The 20,300-nt window shown below is 59.3% G+C and overlaps 1 protein-coding gene across 1 annotated transcript; it reads right to left on the bottom strand.

Moving 5' to 3' along the window:
* Nucleotides 1–1,577: 1,577 nt before the first annotated feature.
* Nucleotides 1,578–14,967, bottom strand: TTYH1 (tweety family member 1). Its single transcript, XM_052656295.1, has 14 exons — nt 14,842–14,967; nt 11,811–11,989; nt 9,855–9,966; nt 8,852–9,072; nt 6,982–7,077; nt 5,633–5,705; nt 4,987–5,062; nt 4,468–4,523; nt 4,239–4,331; nt 3,822–3,914; nt 2,477–2,619; nt 2,306–2,351; nt 1,994–2,074; nt 1,578–1,896 (listed from the first exon to the last, which is right to left on the bottom strand). The coding sequence occupies exons 1-13, from the start codon at nt 14,965–14,967 to the stop codon at nt 2,036–2,038; spliced, it is 1,353 nt and encodes a 450-aa protein (XP_052512255.1). The 3' UTR covers nt 1,578–1,896; nt 1,994–2,035.
* Between the last annotated feature and the right edge of the window lie 5,333 nt (nt 14,968–20,300).

Here is a 20,300-nt window from a genome sequence, read left to right as displayed (position 1 = left end):
CAGCTCACAGTCGTGAGTGACCTGCGGGTTGCCGCGGTGTCCCTCTTTGGAAACCATGGTCCATTTCTCTTTCCCAGCTTCAGGCCCACACATCAGGGGCTTTCTTGAACGTTCCTTGCAGTGCTCAAGATGGAAATGATTAGCAAGCATGGAGCAGTCCCCTCATGGCAGGCCCCACATCGGGCATCTGGTGCTCTGGACCAACAGGCCTTGACCTGAAACCCTTGGGGCTTTTTTCAAGAGAGAACATTTGGTTTATTTTCCACAGAGGACATGACCCTTAGTACTCTACTCAGCATCGGGAGTAACCCCATCAGTGTTCCCAGAGACACAGATGGACATTCACACCAGACCAGCAACTTGTTTAGTTGCTCAGCTGTGTTCAACTCTCTTGTGACCCCATGGACTGTATAGTCCACCAGGCTTCTCTGTCCATGAGAGTCTCCAGGCAAGAATACTGGAGCAGGTTGCCATTCCCTTCTCCAGGGGATCTTCCTGACACAGGGATCGAACCCAGGTCTCCTGCACTGCAGGCAGATTCTTTACCACTGAGCCACCGGAGACGCCCAAAGTTTTAAAGCGCACTTCCTAATCATCAGGGTTTGAATGCCTTTTAGTCTGTCCCCTGGTGTTGGGATTTCCATTTTGTTAAATGGTCTTCTCCCTTGCTTATTTTTATGTTGGGTGGTCTTTTTCTTGATTTGAGGATATAACTTTGCAGCTTATATGTATGAAGAATTATCTATTTCATTGTTTTTTAAAAAATTTTCCCCAGACTGTCAATCTGCCTCTGGACTTTACAGTATTTTTCTCATTCCACAATTTGTCAAATAAGTTACTTGTTTGTTTCTGTCTTCAGGATATCTCACTGAACGCCCTCCCTCTACAACTAAGAGATACAAGAGTCTCCTCCTTTCTCTTGAAATACTTCTGTCCCCTTGCGTTGTGCTATGCTTAGTCACTCAGTCGTGCCTGACTCTGCAACTCCGTGGACTGTAGCCCGCCAGGCTCCTCCATCCATGGGATTCTCCCAGGCAAGAACACTGGAGCGGGCTGCCATGCCCTCCTCCAGGGGATCTTCCAGATCCAAGGATGGAACTCAGGTCTCCCACATTGCAGGCAGATTCTTCACCATCTGAGCCACCAGGGAAGCCCCTTACTCATCTGCATTTGGATTTTTTGGCCTGTATTGTATGCAGACTGTTTCCTTCCAGATGGAAAGCTAATCATATCAGCATTCCTTTGAAACCAGTCCCTTTTGCCCTGACTTGAAATCTGTCTTCTGTCATACACACACACACTCTGAGGTCTATTTCTAGACTGTCTTCTGTTCCAGGGACCTGCGTCTCTTCCTGTATCAGGACATTTGTGCTGCTTTAGATAGGGGGCAGGGGAAGGGGGATTGTTGTTTTTTTTTTTTTTGGTGCAGCATCGAGACAGGAGCAAAAACACCTGGGAGCCAGGAAGCCAGGTGGGAGCAGAGGTGATGGGCTCTCTGCCCACCCCCACCCCCAACTGTGAGGCCAGATCAGGGAGAAATAAGGACCCAGCTGCTTGTAAAATAAAGTCTTCCCTTTTATTTCAAATCAGCCCATTCCCAGGTTGGGTGCTGCAAGTGGAGAGCAGGGGCCCTAAGTCCTCTGGGGTGTGGCAGGGGCCGGAGGGCACTCTCATCCCTCCAGGGATGAGGGGTGGCGGGGCTGGCTTTCTCCCCTCTCCCCACCAAGCCCCCAGACCCTGGCCTGCTCCCCAGGCTTACTTCCAGGGCTAAGGACACGGAGAAGGGCAGGGCAGGGAGGCAGTCCTGTTTAAGGTGTCCGTGGCCAGGGCGTTGTTAGTGGTGGGAGCCCAGTAAGGCTGGGTTAGTGGGGTCTTCTCCGGCAGCCGGGGAAGGAACTGCAGAGAGAGGCAAAAACGGACCAGATGGAGGTGGGAGGGAGGTGCGGTCAGGGGCTGCCGGCTTGGGAGCTGGGGTGTCAGTCTAGACACTCACCAGAGACGGAGACCAGGCTCCAGTCTGGACTGGAGAAAGGGCTCAGATTGATGACTGCCACTGCACGAAGCGCTTGGATTCCTGCCAGGGAGACGTGGGCAGGGGAGGGTGTGACTAGGGAGCTGGGCTCGGCGATGTGTGCCCTCAGACCAGGGCTCGAGGCCCCCAGCCCCTCCTGCCTCAGACCAGGGGCTCGAGGCCCCCAGCCCCTCCTCCCTCAGACCCGGGGCTCGAGGCCCCCAGCCCCTCCTCCCTCAGACCCGGGGCTCGAGGCCCCCAGCCCCTCCTCCCTCAGACCCGGGGCTCCGGTACCTGAGGGTTGAAAGGGTCATCATCGTCTGTGTCCTCGTAGTCGTCACTGGGGTGCAACAAGGGGAGTGGCAGAGAAGCAGGAAGGGGGACCCGTGAGGGCGCAGTCCCCAGCAGTGGCTCGATGGTGCTCCCCATCCCCTCCCCCAGGACTTCAGCCCCTCCCCTCCTGACCTGGGTGGGAAGAGGGCCCAGGCTCGGGGCAGGCTGCAGAGGACGGTGGCCAGGGCCCCAGCAGACAGGAGGGAGAAGAGAAGCAGAAAGAGCAGTCCTTCCAAGGTGTCTTCACACAGGCCACGCAGGGCTGAGCCATAATCCTGGGGCGGGAGAGACGGGAGGGTTTAGCAGTGCCCACGGCCCAGACCGTCCACCTGGCTGTGCCTCACTGAGAAAATCCCGCAGCCTCTCTGTGCCACAGCTTCCTCCCCTGTCACGGAAAGCGCTCAGTGCACAGTAGGTGCTGAGGTCTCTGTCATTTATCACACCCGCAGGCACGACCCCAAGTCATGACTTCCTGTCCATCACTGAGAACCCACCACCCCACACACGCCCGGCACTGCTACAGCTAAGGGCTGCTGCTGCTTGGCCCTTATTGGATGCCAGACTGCTTGTCCCGGACACTTTCCACAGTGTGTGTGTGTGTTGGGGGGTGGGGGTGCCTCCCTGGCCTCTGCCCACAGCACTCTTTCCCGGGGCTGAGACCCCCAAGGATGCCTCCACACACTGCCAACTGTCCCCCGGGGCAAAAATCCCTGGCTTAGAACAACACTGAGAAGAAGGCTTTAGCAAAACAACTGGCGTAGACCTGCCCCCCCTGCACGGTAATGCCTGGTCAGGAAACACTGGTTGGCACAGCTGTCATCGCTAGAAACCAGCGATTCCTGAATGCCAGACTCTCAGTCATTCAGCAGGAACTGGCCTGAATGACAGACGGCCTGCTCAGTGCCAGGCGCTGCTCCAAGCGCCGGGGCAACTTCGGTAACCAAGCCCCAGGAGGTCACTTCAGACCACGAGGAGATGAGAGGGGCGGTTTGAAAAGCAGTACTGGGCGCCCCTCCCCTCCCCGCTACAGCAGAGATGGTACAGGAAGGAAGGAACGCTGCGATGGGAGGTCCATGACCGCTCCCTGAGGGGGAGGGGGACCGGGATGATGGGGGTGCAAAGGGCTGAGGCCGGAAACCAGCCAGGGGTAACCACAGGGGCCCCTGGAGGTCAGGCGAGAAGCCAGGACTTTAATCCGCAGGCTGGGGGAACTGCTGGAGGTTTCTAAGCGGAGGAAGAAGATCAGATTGCGTTTAAAAGGCTCGCTAGGCTGCGGGCTGCTGTGGGGAGCGGGAAGAGGCTCTGCCGCCGTCGGGAGCAGAGGTGCTAGCGTGAGCTGTGCTTGGAGTCCAGAAGGACTTGCTGGAGGAAGGGTCGTGGAGGGTAGGGACAGGAAGCCACATGGAGAGGCCTAGGTTTCCAGGCCCAGGCAGAGGCTCCCCTGGGAGCATAACTTAGGGAAGGGGACAGGGGTCACCTTGTGCAGGCCACGACAATGTAGCAGTGCCACCAACTGGTGGAAGCTCCCTTCTGTTACATTCAGCGTCTCCTCCAAGGACAGCACAGGCTTCTGCGGTGGGAATGGGGTTGTTATCCCAGGAACTCTCCGGGCTCCGCCCACCGCAGCAGGCCACGCCTCTCTGCCCGCCCCACGCCCTGGGCCCCACCCACATCGCCGACCCGCCCCTTCCTAAGACTCCACCCATACATCCAGGCCACGCCCCAGCCCACCCCACGCCCCGGGCCCCACCCACAGCCCTCGGCCTTCCCCTTACGCGGGCCCCGCCCACAACCGGTGACCCGCCTCTTTCTAAGACCCCGCCCACCGCTCCAGGCCCCCGCCCCCTTCCCCGCCTGGGAGTTGGGGTGCAGGGGGAGCACCCGGCCCGCCGACCTGCGCAGAAGGGAACTGGGGCACAGCTTCCCGCTCCAGGCCCTGCAGCTGGGAGTGGATGTTGGCCAGAGCTCGCTGGGACAGAGTCAGCCTCTGCGAGAAGAAGGAGGGAGGAGGGCCCAGCGGTTGACCCCCCGCACCCCCCGCCCCCTCTCCTCCCACCCCGGGGTCCCTAGATCCAGGCCCCGGGCGCACCCTCCTCCCCGGCTCCCTCGCCCGCATCCCTCACCTGCTGAAAGGGGCTGGAGATGGCCCGGTCGCAGAGGAAATAGTAGTTCAGGATGTCTGGAGCGGGAGGGAAGGCCGGGGAGGCCGTGAGCCCCGGGATCCTTCCCGCGGACAGGCGGCGGGGCAGGGCCACGCCTTCCACCCTCCCCGCTCAGGGCCCTCCTGTGGTCCCGCTGGCCTCGCCCTCCGAGCCCTCCAGCCCTCCGAGCCCCCACTCCCTCTGCTCCAGCGGACTCCCTTCTGCTGCAGCCACAGGCGGAACGCGCTGCTCTGAACACCCCACAGCGCTGCTTCTGCACCTGCCCTGACCCAACTGGGCTCCCCACTTTCTCCAAGTGGCCCAGCCCGCCCCTCTCCCTAACCCCTTGTCTCAGCGTCTTTATCCCTTCCCTCTTTTCCAGTTCGGCAGGGCAGGTGCTGAGAGCTTCTGCTGGGCAGAACTGGGCAGGGCTGGCACCCCCACCCCACCCCAGGCGTAGATGCCTGAGGATGCAGGACGTGCGCCCAGAGGTGTGATCACCTGAGCCAAGGCCGGTCTCCTCCTGGGTCAGGTTCAGGATGTAGCTGTCTGGGCTGGAGCAGAAGTCACTGAGGCCCTGAGAGCAGCACAGAGGGGGCTCGGACCGACACGCCCCCGCCTCACGTGCCTCAGGGTCCAGGCCCCGCCCCCTTCCTCAGACCCAGGGGGTCCAGGCCCCGCCCCTCCTCCCCCCTCAGACCCGGGGGTCAAGGCCCCGCCCCTCCTCCTCAGACCCAGGGGTCCAGGCCCCCGCCCCCTTCCTCAGACCCGGGGGTCCAGGGCCCCGCCCCTCCTCCTCAGACCCAGGGGTCCAGGCCCCCGCCCCCTTCCTCAGACCCGGAGGTCCAGTCCCCCAGGCCCCCCTCCTCAGACCCGGGGGTCCAGGGCCCCGCCCCTCCTCCTCAGACCCAGGGGTCCAGGCCCCCGCCCCCTTCCTCAGACCCAGGGGTCCAGGCCCCCCGCCCCTCAGCACCTAGGACACTGGCTTCAGACCGCAGAACCTGTGAGCCTGTCTCCCAAGTCTTGTCTCTCAGGATCTGAGGCCTCTGTTCCCCTCCTCCCCAGGTCTGGAGGTCAGGGGCCTTCAGCCCCTGGAGTCTTGGAGCCCAGGTGCCTGTCCCCACCCCACCCCACCCCTGGTGCTCACCACGGCTGTGGCTGCCTCCAGGCCCATGGAGCCCCAGCTCAGGACCAGAACCAGGAGACTCATCACCGTCATCCTGAAGTGGGGGAGGAGGGGTGGGATTGGAGTTCTGGGGTTCCTAATCTCCCACCTCACCGCTTCCCATCCCAGATCATATCACAGCCCCACCCCTCCCCCACCAACCTCTGGAGCCAAAAGGATAACAGTTAGGGGCAGAGCAGTGGGCAGGGAGAGGGTGGGCCTGTAGGTGGTGACGTCAAACTGAACATCTGGCCCTGCTGGGGGGTGGGGGGCAGGGGGTTGGCAGTGAGAGGGCCCTGTGCAGGCAGCTCCTGCCCAGGTCTGCCCCTGCCTTGCTCCGGACTGTGGGACCGTGGGAAGGTGACTGCCCGGCCTGGGGCCCCAATTCCCAGCTCTGAATTCCGCAGGAGCTCGCTCTCAGCTTCACCCATTGGTCAGCCTCCAGCTCAGCCCAGGAGTGGACTCAGCTCCAGGGCTGAAATCGCCTCCTGTTTTTTCTCTTTGCGGGGGGATGGATCATCATTGGAGGGTGGTCCGCGAGCGAGAAGGATGCCTGCAGGGGGTCACATTGAAGGCCCGGCCCCAAGTCCCAGACCACCTGCCATGTTTACCATCTCCAAACTTCAGAGGAGAGCCTGGATGGAATAGCAGGCCTGCTCACCCCAGAGGGGAGCGTGGGGATGGTGGTGGGCACCAGCGTGGGCCCCCTCAGCAGGGCCAGAGAGGATACAAGGGCTCCTCTGAGTGGGATAGGCTGGCCTGGGTGGAATCTCAGCTCCAGCGCTTTCTGGCTGTGCAACCCTGGGCAAGTGACCTAACAACCTCTCTGATCACCAGTCTCCCTTTCTGTTAAATGGGGAGACAGGAAGGACCTCTTCGTAAGGTCAACGCGAGTGTTCCAGAAGAGTATCAGTCATACAGAATGAACCTTTCAGTAAGAGTGTGGTCCTTAATTCCACGCACCCTGTAATGGCCTTCTGCCCTCATCTGCCTGCCAGACAGACCTCTGACAGCACCTCGGGTCTCGGTGTTGTCATGGCAACCAAAGGGGGCAGTGATCACCCCCGTCCTCAGCACAAGCATTATTACTGTTATTTCTTTTCTGGGACTTTCTTGCACTCCCTGTGACAAGGACAGTCTGCTGCCCCAGCCCCTCCTGGGCCGCTCTGTGTCCCTACGTGCCTGCCCACCCCAGGAACTCTCTGGAGGTTTGTGGGACAAGGGAACGAAACCTGCGTGAGCCTTGGAAAGACGGTGGCCCTTCTCACAAGGGCGGTGTGGGATCTCGCCCTGTGATGTTCCCCACCACCAGGAAGGTCACCAGGACTTACACGATCACCAGCCACTTGCTCTGCCTTGCCAGGCCCAGGAGGGTGAAGAGACAGACCAGCAGCTCAAGGAGCAGCAGGAGGACGTAGGCCAGCCACCTGGGGAGGGGGCAACAGGGGTGAGGCGGAAGCAGCCAACCCAGCCTGTCGGGTGTCCAGGCTCCCGGACCGGGACACAGCAGAAGGTGACAGCACCCCCACGAGGGCCGCCTCTGCCTGGATCTCTGCGCTCTCCCTGATGCCCAGTCTCCAGGCCTCAGCCAAGCTCATCTCTGAAACGGGTGCACAGGGGGCCGGTCACTATCGCCGTTTAGAGCACAGGGCCTGAGGCAGATCGCCGTAACCGCACCCGCACCATGCCACGCACGAGCCCTGCGACTGGCACTGTCAGAGATTTGGCCTCTCGGAGCCCCAGCCTCTCCACCCCAGGCTGCAGTGTCTTAGCGGGACTTGTTCCCAGGCCTGCATCCAGCATCACAGGGCACAACCCAAGGGCTCAGTGTCTGCAGGCAGATGGGCTGGGTCGCAACACCAGCCCCTCCGCTTCCTGCCCGCCCACAGCTTCTGTGCCTCGGTTTCCCCACTGGTAACTTTCGGGGAGAACAGCAGCACCTACTTCCTAAGGCTGTCATAAGGCTGAGAGAACCCACAAAGCACCGAGGAGCGTGCCGAGCACGCGGGCGCACCTAAACAAATTCAGTGTTAGTTAATGATCGACACTGCAGAGGACAAAGCCCGTGAAGCTACAGCGCAGTGCTGGCCCCGGGGAGACGCTCAATAAATAGCAGCGTTCTCAGAGGTCCCCACATGGGCAGAGTGGCAAGGGAGCTGCCACCTTCTCCGCGGCAGCCTCTGCTCGGACCTCCGTGGGGACTGACTGTGCACTCCTTTCCCGGACCGTGGGAGGGTCAGGCTGTCTCCAGGAAGGGGAAGCTGGGGCCAGTGGGTCCAGCTGACCTCCAGGTTCCCTATGTGGCCACTGACAGCTCACGTGCTCCAGCCTCACTCTGGTTTCTGTACAGGACAGGCGGCACTTCTGTCCTTACCCTCCATGAACAGCAAACTTTTCCCTCTGGGAGAACCAGCCAAGTCCCCTGAAGGACTCCCGAGTGCCAGACAGTCTTATATGCATGCATGACCTCACGTGCACGCATGCGCAGTTGCTCAGTCGTGTCTGACTCTTTGCGACCCCATGGACTGTAGCCCCCCAGGTTCCTCTGTGCAAAGGATTCTCCAGGCACGAATACTGGAGTGGGTTGCCATGCCCTCCTCCAGGAAATCTTCCCTACTCAGGGATCAAACCCACGTCTCCTGCACCTCCAGCGTTGCAGGTAGATTCTTGGGGGTATCTAACAGCTATTGCTTGTAGATGGTGGGTCTGTCTCATCCTGGCAAAGTCTACACTCCTACCCCCAGCCCCCCTGAAATGGAGCTGTGGCCCCTGGACTTGGTCACAACCCAGAACTTGAATTCACTGGGACCTAGGCTTGTCTGACGCCCACGGTGGGCATCCAAATTATGGGCTGCTTCAACCCAGGTCTGCCTCCCCTCTGGAGCACGGAATCCAGGACAAAAGTCTTCCCTGTCTCTCTGCCCCCACGTCTGGTTGGGGCCCCAGGTGTTGGATGAACCAAAGAAATCATTCCTAGTGGACGAAGCGACGAGGACTCCACCGTGCTGGCCGCTGGGATGAGTGGCTGCCTGATACCCTAATAACTGGTTCTCTCTCCTCCTTCAAATGTTACCTTCTCCATGTGGCCTTCTTGGAATGACCGTCCCCCACCCCCAAAACTGCCAGCCTCTGTCCCCAGCCCCTGCTGTTCTCATCTCCTGCCTAATTTTCTCCACCCAGGACAGGAGAGAGGCCACCCACCTGTACTCCTCTACGAAGGACACATTCTCGGCCACCTGCAGGGGGCTCAGGGGCACCCCCCGCCAGAAGGCCAGCCCCTGGAGCTGCTGGGCCACGGTTTCCGCCTGCCGCCGGGCGCCCCGGGCGGCGGCCACCAGCTCTGTGCGCTGCGTCAGCACCTCCTCCAGCGTGGTCAGCTCCGTCCTCACGGCCTCGTCCAGCCTCTCCACCATCTCTAGCACCTGGGCACAGGGGCGGAAGGGAGGCATCTGGAGTCAGGGGAGGGTGTCCTCTGGGAGGGAGGGCAGGGGCCAGGGTGGCGGGGGTGCAGCAGGAGTGAGCAGGGCTGGCTGTCCGGGATCGGGTGCTAGGGCATCTGAGGATGCGGGAAGCGAAGGAGGAGCCTGTGGTCTGGCGTGCGTGCTTCTGTGGCTTCTTTCAGGAGGCGGAGAGGTGAGCAGGTGAGCCCCAGGGCTGGGATGAAGCTGGCATCCTAGGACTGAGCCTGGGGTCGCAAGTCTGGGTTCTGCGGCCCAGGGCTGCAACTGGACATGAAGTCTAAGGTGTGAGGTCGGGCTGGGTCTTGGGCTCGCGCCTGGAGTCGTGGGGGTCAGAGCGAGGCTTCCTGGCTGAGTCCTGGATCTCAGCGTTCAGGCCTCCCGCCTCGCACTTGGCCTGGATCTGCCCTGAGGGCAGGGTCTTGGTGTTTAGTGTCTGAATGGTCTGGGCTGTGAATTGAAGCCCAGGGCTGGGGATGCAGTGAGTCTGAGGGTCTGGGTTTGAGTCTCTAGTCCCAGATCTGGGCTGAGGTTCTGAGGCTGCCATGCGTGGAGCCCTGACTGGCTGTCAGCGTTGGGGGGACAGTCTGAGATCTGCATGTTGGAACCTGACATTCTGAACCTGGGCTCTCAGCTCTGAGTTCAGACCCTGTTTCCTGGGGGCGGGGACGGGGGTTCTTTTGGCCAGGTGTGGGGAAGCAGTCTGGGTGTGGGCCTGGGGTCTGGCCCGTGTCTGGTCTCCTCACCAGGTGGTCAATGGCGGTGAGCGTGTGGTTGGCATGCAGTAGTGCAGAGCTGAGCTGGGACACCCCATCACTGGTCTCACTGTTGCCATAGAAACCGACGCCAATGCCAGCGCTAAGAGGAGGAGGGACGGGAAATCACAAACGGTCCTGGGACCCTGGGGGCTGTTCCCTGCCTCACACACCCAATCGCATCTCCCACCCCATCCCATTGGTTCAGCCCTTCGTGGGAAAGCAACGTCTCTAGCCTGGCCCCCACCGGTTGCCAGGGTAACCGAGAAGGTCTCACTCCCCCGGCCCAGGGACGTCATTGTGATGCTAATGGTGGGTGGAGAGGTGGCGGGGAGGGGGCCCCCAGATTTAACTCGCACCTCCCCAGAGTGAACCCCTGTTGTGCCCAGCCCCAGAGTGGGGAGTTCTCACCTCTGGGGTCTGCCACCTCCACCCGCAGCCCCTCTAGTCTTTCCCCCAAACATCCAGGGTCCTCAGCACCCGTCCCTTCAGGCTCCAGCCATCCTCTGCCCTGCCTCCTGGGGGTTCCACAGAGCCACCACCTCCTGGGGGTCCTGGAACCTGGAGCTCCCAGCCTTCCCCCTCCCCTGGGGACCCAAGTGTCTGGACAGCTGGGAGGGAAGGAAGGGAATGTGGGCCGATGGGCCAGAAGCAGGGCGCCCCCCCTTCACCTCAGTTGCCAGCAGACAGAGCTCCATTGTGGGGCCTGAATATGGTCTCCAATCTCCCCCCACCCCCAACGCACTGTGGCCCTTTGCGGAGGGGAGCCAGGGCCACACTGGGGCGGAGGAGGCCCGGAGGCCCGGACGCCCTCACGGCTCCCAGCGCCCCGCCCCCAGCCCTGGGATCGGACACCGGCCGCTACCCATTGTCCATGGTCCCACAAAGCTGCTCTTGTTCCCAGGCCGCAGGGCCACCGTGCCGCTCCCCCGCGGGGCCTTTGTCCACCTCCCCAGTCTACCCTGACTCTGGAGGGCCCAACGAGGAAGCCCTCGCCCCTGCCCACACCCCAAAGCCCTGCACGGGGGGGGGGGGGGGGGGCTCCCTGCAGGGTGGCAGAACCATCTTTCTGGCTGCGGCCGCCTTGCCCGCCCCCAGCCCCCACTCCAGGGGCAGATCTTGAGCGCCCTGGTCTGTCCTGGGTGGAGGGGGTGCTCTGTGGGAGGGGCTGTGCTCAGAGCTAGCCCTGGGCACAGAGTGTCTCCTCAGGTGTCCTGTCCCTCTCTGCTCTGCTGGTGCCCTGGGAGGCGGCCCTGCGCTCCTAGGGGCTTTTGGTCTGAATCTGCACTCTGCCCCGCGGCCCAGGCGGCCTTGAGAAGTTGCTTCTCTCTGAGCCTCCCTCTTCAGAACTGGTCGTGACAACTCTGAGTCCAGCGAGGTCACTGTGGGAAGGAGTCAGGCCAGTGTGGGTCTGCTCTGGGATCACAGACATCCCTCTGCCGTCCCTGACGGGGCCATCCCTGGCTCCATGAGGGCAGGGCTCCTGTCTGGCTCGGTCAGGCTCCCCTGGTGCTGTTGTAGATACTCAGGAAATAACTGCTGAATGAATGCATCAATGAGTTAACGAATGACATCACTAGTTCACATTTACCAATCCCAGCTGGGGACCAGGCACTGAACATTTCACTCACTCTCACCACAACTGGGAGGTGGGTGTGTCAACAGTGCCCATTCTAGAGATGTGGAAACTGAGGCCTGGAGGAGTTATACCACTCCCACAGGTCACACAGCTATTCCACTCAGAGACAGCAACCCCAGCAGTCTGACTGCCCAGCCTTCAGCCCCTACCCCATCCTGCCAGGGAAGTCATGTCTCCTGTCCCGGCCTCAGTTTCTCCATCCATCGAATGGGAGAGCAAGTCTCCCCGCGGGGTACCACCAGGAAGGCTGCTGACAGAGAGCTTGGGGAGCCCTGCCCCCCTTCCCGCCCACCCTGGGGCCCCATTACCAGCCGACGAGAAGGGCAGCGATGCAGTTCCAGGTGACACACCCTCCCCCGGGCGGGGGGCTCTTGGCCCCGGGAGGCTCGGGGGGCCGGCAGCAGCAGAAGCGGATGAGGTAGACAGCAATGAAAATGAGGCTCAGGCCCAAGCCCAGGCCTGCCAAGGCCACCACCAGCAGCAGGGCCTGGGGAAGGAGGGGGGTGACAGGGCGTCAGAGGGGCTCTGTGCGCCCTCCCCAAGTGGCCGGATGCGCTGGGTCCGAGATCTCAGTGCGGGTGGCGGGCATCCTGGTGAGATGAGTGGCAAGCCCACCCCGTGGTTTTCAGGTCTGTGCTGGGGCTGTGCAACTTAAGGCTGGAGGGCACTTCCAGTTGAGAGGCCCGGGTCTTGGGTTCCAGTTCCGCTCTGCCCTCCAAAGGCTGTGTGACCTTCGGAGGGCCCATCCCCTCTCTGAGCCTCGGTTTCCTCTCCAGAGAAACCAGGTAGTTGGGACGAAGCCCCATCCGAGGACATGGAGAGACCTGGACCCTGGAACCGTGGGGGATCAGGGGGCTGGTATGGGGGGGTGTGGGCTCCTGGTGGTGTGTCTGAGGCTGGGGGTGGCAGGCTTCCTCCTCCCTCCTCCCGCTGGCCCTCCCCACTCCCTGCTTGCTCACTCTCCCCCAAGGCTGAGCTCTGCACACCCACTGCAGTGAGTCTGTCACCCAGGGCCTCAGGGGGGAGAGCGTGACAGCCTCCCTGACAGTGTGCACACGACTCAGAGATGGGGACAGGGAGGCTGAGAGTGTGAGGGCCGAGCAGGTGGAGGGGAGAGAAAGGCAGGGTGGGGGAGACTCAGGATGGGGCGGGGTGGGGGAAGGAGCGACTCAGAGGAAAGAGAGAAATGGAGACAGAATCAAAGGTGGGAGGACAGAGGTGGGGAGAGGAGCCGTGCTTGCAGCCCAAAGAGCCTTGCCCAACAACGGGGGCGCCGATCTGGGCTCTGCCCAGAAGCCCAGAGAGGGTCTGCGCTTTCCCTTCAGCCACACAGCACACGGGGGGCTGCAGCCGCAGCACACCCAGACTTCTGGACTCACAAGCGCTGAGGCCTGGCTCTGCCTTATCCTCACGCTGGGGTGTGCGTGCTGGGCGTGTAGGTGAGTGTGCGTGTGCGCCTCTGTGGGAGCGCCTGCAGGCACGAGGGGGTGATCTGTGTGCACTTGTGCCATTCTGAGCACAAGTCCTTGAATCTGTGAGTAGTCTCTGGTGGTGGTAGGGTGTGTGTGCGTGTGTGAGAGAGAGGTAGTCTGTGAATGTAGGTGTCAGTGTGTCTGTGTGGACACGAGTGTCTGAGTGTGTGCATATGTGAGTGATATATATGTGTGCATGTGTGACTCTTGCAAGAATGTGTATCTGTATATGGGTGTGCTTGCTTGCTTGCTAAGTCGCTCAGTTGTGTCCAGCTCTGTGTGACCCCATGGACTGTAGCCCGCCAGGCTCCTCCATCCGTGGGATTCTCCAGCAAGAATCCTGGAGGGGATTGCCATGCCCTCCTCCAGGGGATCTTCCTGACCCAGGGACTGAGCCCCTGTCTCACGTCTCCGGCATTGCAGGCGGCTTCTTTACCACTGGTGCCACCTGGGAGGCCTGAATATGGGTGTATATGTGTGCATATGTGAGTGTGTTTGTGTGTGAATGCATGTGTGCGAATGTGTGTCTGGCTGGGTGTGAGTGTGTCCCCCCAGCACAGTGGCGCCCAGCCCCTGACTATCTTCCCGGCTGTGCCCTCAGGATGCTCTCCCTAGGGGGCGATGTCCCCTCCTGCCTGTGGGTCCCAGCGCTGTCACCCTGAATGTCGACAACGGGGCGCAGTGGGTCTCCCCGAGTGCCTCTGGCGGTGGCCAAGTGGGCACCGGCGTGGGCAGGTCTGCTTGATCGTAAGCAGGTGTCCATGGACCGGGCTGGGCAAGCCAGAGGCCGTGGGCGCGTGGCCGGCGGTCGCCGCGTGCTGGGGAGAGGGTGGCGGGGAGCCGGCGGGGAGGAGCTGCTTACCGCCAGCTCAGTCCAGCCATGACCCAAATAGCTCAGAACACAGCACTCATCCCCGCTCCGCTTTCCTGGGACCACCCCCCCCCACCTCCGAAGGCTGCCAAGCCCCAGCCCCCTGTCCCGGGAGCTTTCCAGGACCGATCGGAGAGGTCCAGACCTCGCAGGCAGAGCCTGGGACCCACCCGAGGCTCCACCATCCTCCCCACCCCCGCCCCGCCCCCAGCTCAGCCAAGCCTTGCTCATTAATCTCAAAGTCAAGGACTTGAATTAAACTGGGTCAGGGGACCCCGTTCTTTCTCCCCGAGTGGAGCGTGACCCAGGCTGGGCCCCCTTCCCCTGTGACCCCGGTTTCCTGAAGGCTCCAAACCGGCCCCACCCTCTGGCCCCCAAACCGAACCTCGTCCCCAGCCCCCCTTTCCCGCCCCTCCCGTCCCGGGACTGGCTGGAGGTCTCCTCTCCCAGCACCTCCAAGTGGTTTTTCCAGCTCTGGCCCTAAGACCCCTCACACCCTCTGCCCCATTTCAGGCTTCGATTTGGTCCCAGAAGCGCGGCAACCCTCAGCCTCTTCCCCTCCACCATGCCAGCGCCTGTCTCCTGGGTCCCGCCTGAACTGGGACGTGTTTAACTGGACTGCCCCGATGCCAGGAGGGAAGGGTCATCCTTTAGGACGCGGTGGACCCCTCTGATGACGACCCAGGAGGCCAGCTTCCCGGGCATCCTCTCTGAGACCCGGGAATCCACGGGCCCCCCGTCCCCTCCCTCCTCTGGGACCCTGGGGCCCAGGCCCCAGCCCCCACATTATTTAAGGAGCTAGGGGGTCTGGCTGCCTGCGCCCATCCCAGGGGAACCTCCAGCTACGGGTAACCACGCTCCTGCTCCCTCGGGTACCCCAAAGTCCGGGCCCGGCCCCCACCCCCAGAGAACACAGGAATCGGTCCTCAGCCCCTTCTCCCGCGGGACCCAGCAGCTTTGGAGCCCCCGCCCCACAGACCCCCTGGCCGCTCCCACCTGCTGGTATTCTCGCTCTTGGGGCGCGAAGGCGCTGGGCACCGGTCGGAGCTGGAAGTCGGCGCGGGGCAGCTGATGGAGCAAATGGACCCAAGCCGAGGGTCGGTAGCCCGGGGGCGCCCCCATGGCCCCCGGGGGAAGGCTCCGCGGGGCCGACGCCGGGGCTGCGGGCGCCGGGGCTGCGGAGCCGGGCGCGGGCTGAGCGGGGTCTGGCGGGGCTCGGGGCTCGGGGGAGCGCGCGGGGGTAGGGAGGGGGTGGGGGGCGGAGATTGGGGGAGGAGGGGGGCGGCGCGGCCGGGCGGGGCCGGTGCTGCCCCTGGCGGCCGCGGGGCGCACTGCGGCAGCTCGAGCCCGGCGCCCCGCGCCCCCCGCCCTCGGGGGCCACCGCCACCTGCGGCCCGCGCTCTGCACCGCTTCGCTCCCGGAGGCGCCCGGCAGGGCTGGGCTGAACAGCGACATCAGCAGAGGGCCGCGCGTACTGTCGTATCACCCTACAGCTCCACGATCCCTTTATCTTCAGGAAGAACCTTCGTATCTAGGTCGCCAGTATTTGCACAGCGTTTTACAAATAAAGATCAGTCACCGAGAGTGGTTGCATCGGTAAAATTCATCCCTGCTATGAGCGAATTCTCACCTGTAACCCATTTGGGTGAAAAACCTCCCACTCAAGTCTGTATAAGGACACAGCTTCTCTACACAAACCTCCCTATGTGTATAGACCACTCCGGGGTGCGTACCCACAGGTCTGTGTACAGACCACTCCAGAGTGCGTACCCGCATGACTGTGTACAGACCACAGTGGAGTGTGTACCCACATGTCTTTGTAAGTGTAGAAGGATTCTTCCCACTTGAACAACAACCCTGCTCATGTATTTGGGGACCCCTCCCATCTTTACAGGCTTTCCTGGTGGCTCAGAAGTTAAAGCATCTGCCTCCAATGCAGGAGACCTGGGTTCGATCAGGAAATGGCAACCCACTCCAGTATTCTTGCCTGGAGAATCCCATGGACAGAGGAGCCTGGTAGGCCACAGTCCACAGGGTCGCAAAGAGTCGGACACGACTGAGCCACTTCACTTTCACTTTCCCACCTTTATAAGGATGCCTCCCATGTGTTAAAGAACCTCTCTAAGCTGATTAATCTTTACTTCCATGTGTGTGAGGATCACCTTGACCCTTGTCATTCATTTTACAGTTTATAAAGTATTTTTCCAGCCACTATGTCTGCTGAGTCTTAACAGGAAACCACTGATGTCACACTGATACAGGCGGAAGCAGGGGTGACCCGGCCACTTCAACACCACTACCCAGCTGGTCACTGCTGAAGTTATGTTCCCAGGAAACTGTCCTAGGGGTTCCCCTACACCTTTGGAGCTGGGCTAGATTTTGCTACCTGGGGTCCCATACCTGGCCTCTCTTGAAGTACCGAGATGAGGTGGGCTGGGGGGGGGGGCAGAGGAAGGGGTGGTGGTGCTCCACCCACATGGCCCCAATATTTTGCTGCAGGTTGGTGAGAAAGGCCTGGGGGGCAGTTGCCCATCTCCTGACCAGGGAGGAAAAATAACAGTGGTGGTGATGGTGGTGGCTGGGGGGTGGCGGTCAGGAAGGTAATGACAGCGGTGATAATTACGGGTCTGCCCCTGGTGATGATGTGACGCGGATGCTGAGGATGAGGAGGGTGGGATAATAGTGACTGTTGATGATGGTGAGGGTGAGGATGAAGGTGGTGAGGATGAAGGTGGTGATGAAGGTGGTGATAATGGTGAGGATGAAGATGGTGAGGATGAGGGTGATGGCGAGGAAAATGATGAAGGTGGTGATGAAGATGGTGCTGATGAAGGTGAGGATGGTGAACACGTTGATGAATGGGCAATCTGAGACGCCCTCTGATAGAGACTTGTTCCCCTTGACCTTCTCCTGCCATTGCTCTCCCGGTCTGCTTCTTCTGGGAAAGACTATGGTTATTCCAGGGTGGTCCCCGAGCATTCCTAGGCTGAAAAAGCATCCCAGTACCATCTCAGACTCTACAGGCATCTAATTCAGGGCTTGGGTGCGTAAGGACTGCCTCCGCCCCCGACCCACCATTGGGGGAGTGTTCAGAGCATAGGTCATTGCTACTTTGTTCCAGCCAATTCTTGCCGTGTAGGGAGCGGGGCACCTCACCGCCAGATGTTCCAAATTTTCAAGAGACGACAGAAACGCGGATATTTTTAAAAGCAAAATCCCTCAGCTTTTAAATGTTAAAGCTAATTCAAATACAAAAAAATACTGTGTGGGCCAAATAAAACCTGTCCGTGGGTTGGAGCTGGCTGGTTTTTGTAAGCTCTGGTCTAGCCAGACGCTGAGCATCATCTCTGTGGAAGGGGCAAGCGGAGAGAAATGGGCCTGCAAAGAGGCTGAGAAGGAGCAGTTCAGAGAGGCAGGCAGGAAGCCTAGGGAGACAGCAATGCCACCTCCTCCAGGAAGGCCTCCTGATCAGCCTGTCTTGATGAAAGGCAAGGACAGGTCCTGGCTAAAGAGTTTAGCCTGTGCTCTCTGTGACTTAAACTCTGGGAGACTCTTCTGTTTCATGGACTGATTGTGAGTACATATGGTTACGAGTCCATTTAGATGATGCTCAAGAACAGGCGGACTTAAGCTTTGGGGGCAACAGCCATCAGAACGGCGGTTGCCTGTAGAGGTGGGGACAGGGCTGACGGGTAGGAGGGTGGAGGGGGGTTTCTGAGAATGCTGTCATTTCTCTATACCTTGATAAGGTTTCGAGTTGCACAGGGTGGCTTCTCCTCTGCAGCACACTTGAAATTTGTGCAAATTTTGCATTTCGCTGCAAATTTTACCCCAAGGGAAAAAAAAAAGAACCATTTAATGATATGCATGTTTAAGTGTGGGGGCAAGTTTAGCGGTGTCTACAGTTTCCTTTGAAATGGATCAGAGTGGATGTTAGTCACTCAGTCATGTCTGACTCTCCGAGACCACCTGGCTGCCAGGCTCCTCTGTCTGTGGGATTCTCCAGGCAAGAGTACTAGAGTGGGTTTCCATTTCCTTCTCCAGAGGATCTTCCCAACCCAGGGATCGAACCCAGGTCTCCTGCACTGCAGGCAGATTCTTTACCTTCTGAGCCACCAGGGAAGCCTGAAATGGGTCAGAAATGGATCAAAAAATAAATAAGGTGGATTGACAGGGGGATAGATAGGTAATAAGGCAAAATATTCATGGTAGCATCTAGGTAGTGGGTGTCTATCTATTCAGTGTAATGTTCTTTAGTGTTTCATCTTTATTGAGATATTGTTGATATGTAACACTGTGTAGGGTTCTTTGGAAACTTGTCTGTTCAGGTCCTTTGCTCAATTTATAACTTCCCTGGTGGTTCAGATGGTAAAGTGTCTGCCTACAATGCGGGAGACCCGGGTTCAATCCCTGGGTCGGGGAGATCTCCTGGAGAAGGGAATGGTAACCAACTCCAGTATTCTTTCCGCCATCCCTCCCCCCCCCCCAAAAAAAAAGTGGCTCAAAGAAATATTTGGGCTTCCCTGGTGGCTCAGAGGTTAAAACGTCTGTCTACAATGCGGGAGACCTGGGTTCCATCCCTGGGTTGGGAAGATCCCCTGGAGAAGGAAATGGCAACCCACTCCAGTACTCTTGCCTGGAGAATCCCATGGAAGGTAGATTATTTGTGTGTGTGTTTTTTTTCCCAATGTAACATTCTTTCAACCTTTTTGTCTATTTGAAACTTTTCATAATAAAATGTTGCGGAAATAAAAGGGCAAGGCCATAATTATGCCTAGTCGCTCAGTCCTGTTTGACTCTTTGCGACCCTATCGACTTTAGCCCACCAGTCTCCTCTGCCCATGGGATTCTCCAGGCCAGAATACTGGAGTGGATTGCCATGCCTTCCTCCAGGGGATCTTCCCAACCCAGGGAGCGAACCCATGTCTCCTGCATTGGCAAGCGGATTCTTTAATGCTTCGCCACCTGAGAAGCCCAGGGCTGTAATTACAGCAACAGAATAAAGTAGTATTGGATTATAACCCAAATAAGAAATGAATGGCTGTGATCCCAGAATGATATAAACAATTGATCAAATAAAGTAATATATAGATGAGAGAGAAGGGGCAAATTCCCTGCACAGAATAATTCCAGATAATTGATGTGGAATCTCTACCCTCAAGGGTGGAGTATAACTCCCTACTCCTTAAGTGTGGGTTCAGCGAGATGACATCCTTCTAAAAGGAACAGCATGAAAGTGAGAGAAAAAGAGTAAGTTTGTAGTCAAGAAACCTGACAAGCCCTGCCTCAGCCAGGAATTCAAGGTCAGCATCCACAGTCCTGTTGATAGCATGTAGCCTTGATGGGGGTTGAGGAGACTGGCACTTCACACTTCCGTGGTTTTCCTCCCCCAGACCTGGACCCCAGGCTAATCATGAGAAAAGCATCAGTCACACCCCAAGGGAGGGACTTCCCTGGTGGCTTCGTGGTAAAGGGTCTGCCTACCCATGCAGGAGACCATTTGAAACTTTCCATGGATCCCTGATCCAGGAAGATCCCACGTGCTGAGGAGCAACTCAGCCCGAGCACCACAGCCACTGAGCCTGCGCTCTGGAGCCCGGGAGCTGCAACCGAAGGCACGTGGCCTAGAGCCGAGCTCTGCAATAAGAGACGCCACCGCGGTGAGACGCCCACGCACTGCACGTAAGAAGTAGTCCTTTGCCACTGGAGAACAGCTCACGCAGCAACAAAGACCCACCAACAGCCACAAAGGAATCAATAAAGTTACCTTTTAAAACCCCAAGGGGGAGGAGCATCCTACAAAACACTGGACAGGTCCCCTTCAACATGTATCCAAAAACAAGGAAGAGGGGAGAAAGCACTGGAGCCCAGGGGAGCCTCAGGAGACTCTGTGACTTACATGCCACGTGGTCACCTGGATGGGGGCCTGGAACAGAAGAAGGACATGAGGTGGAAACCGCGGCACTCCAGGTGAAGCGTGGGCCTTGGGCAACAACCGTGCCTGAACCAAGGCTCACTCGCTGTGACGGGGGTGCCATAGCCACGCCACGTCAGATCTTAGCGGTGGGGGCAACGGGGGCCAAGGGTGGGTAGGAGCTCTCTGTACCATCCTTGCAAACTTTTCTGGAAGTGCAAAACTGTTCTAAAATAAAAGATGGACTTAAATAAAGCAATCCCATTTTTTTTTTTTTTTAATGATAGAGTAAAAAAAAAAAAAAGTCTAGGCTTTGGTGCGAACAGGAAGCAGCTCCATTCCTTCTCTGTCTGCCTTCACACTCCATCTGCCTGAGTCCCCTTTTCCTCCCCCGTCGCTATATGAGGAGCAGATACTCAACATTTTTCTTGCCATCTGGGGGTTTTCCACCTGTCCCGATTTCAAGGAGTCAACCGTCCAGCCTGACTTAATATCAGAACGTCCCCCTGGCATCCAGCTCGGTCACTCCCTGTTTTCCAAG

The sequence above is a fragment of the Budorcas taxicolor genome, chromosome 18 (assembly GCF_023091745.1).
Source record: "Budorcas taxicolor isolate Tak-1 chromosome 18, Takin1.1, whole genome shotgun sequence".
NCBI classification, from domain to species: domain Eukaryota; kingdom Metazoa; phylum Chordata; class Mammalia; order Artiodactyla; family Bovidae; genus Budorcas; species Budorcas taxicolor.
Note: the sequence above shows the minus strand (reverse complement) of the source record. Positions and strands in the feature narration are given on the sequence as shown.

Excerpts from the sequence above, each read along its gene's own strand:
- TTYH1 (XM_052656295.1), bottom strand. The coding sequence starts at position 14,967 with ATGGGGGCGCCCCCGGGCTACCGACCCTCGGCTTGGGTCCATTTGCTC. Across the intron at positions 11,990-14,841 it reads AAGAGCGAGAATACCAGCAG|GCCCTGCTGCTGGTGGTGGC; the intron begins GTGGGAGCGGCC and ends CTCCTTCCCCAG. Across the intron at positions 5,063-5,632 it reads TGGAGGCAGCCACAGCCGTG|GGCCTCAGTGACTTCTGCTC; the intron begins GTGAGCACCAGG and ends TGCTGCTCTCAG.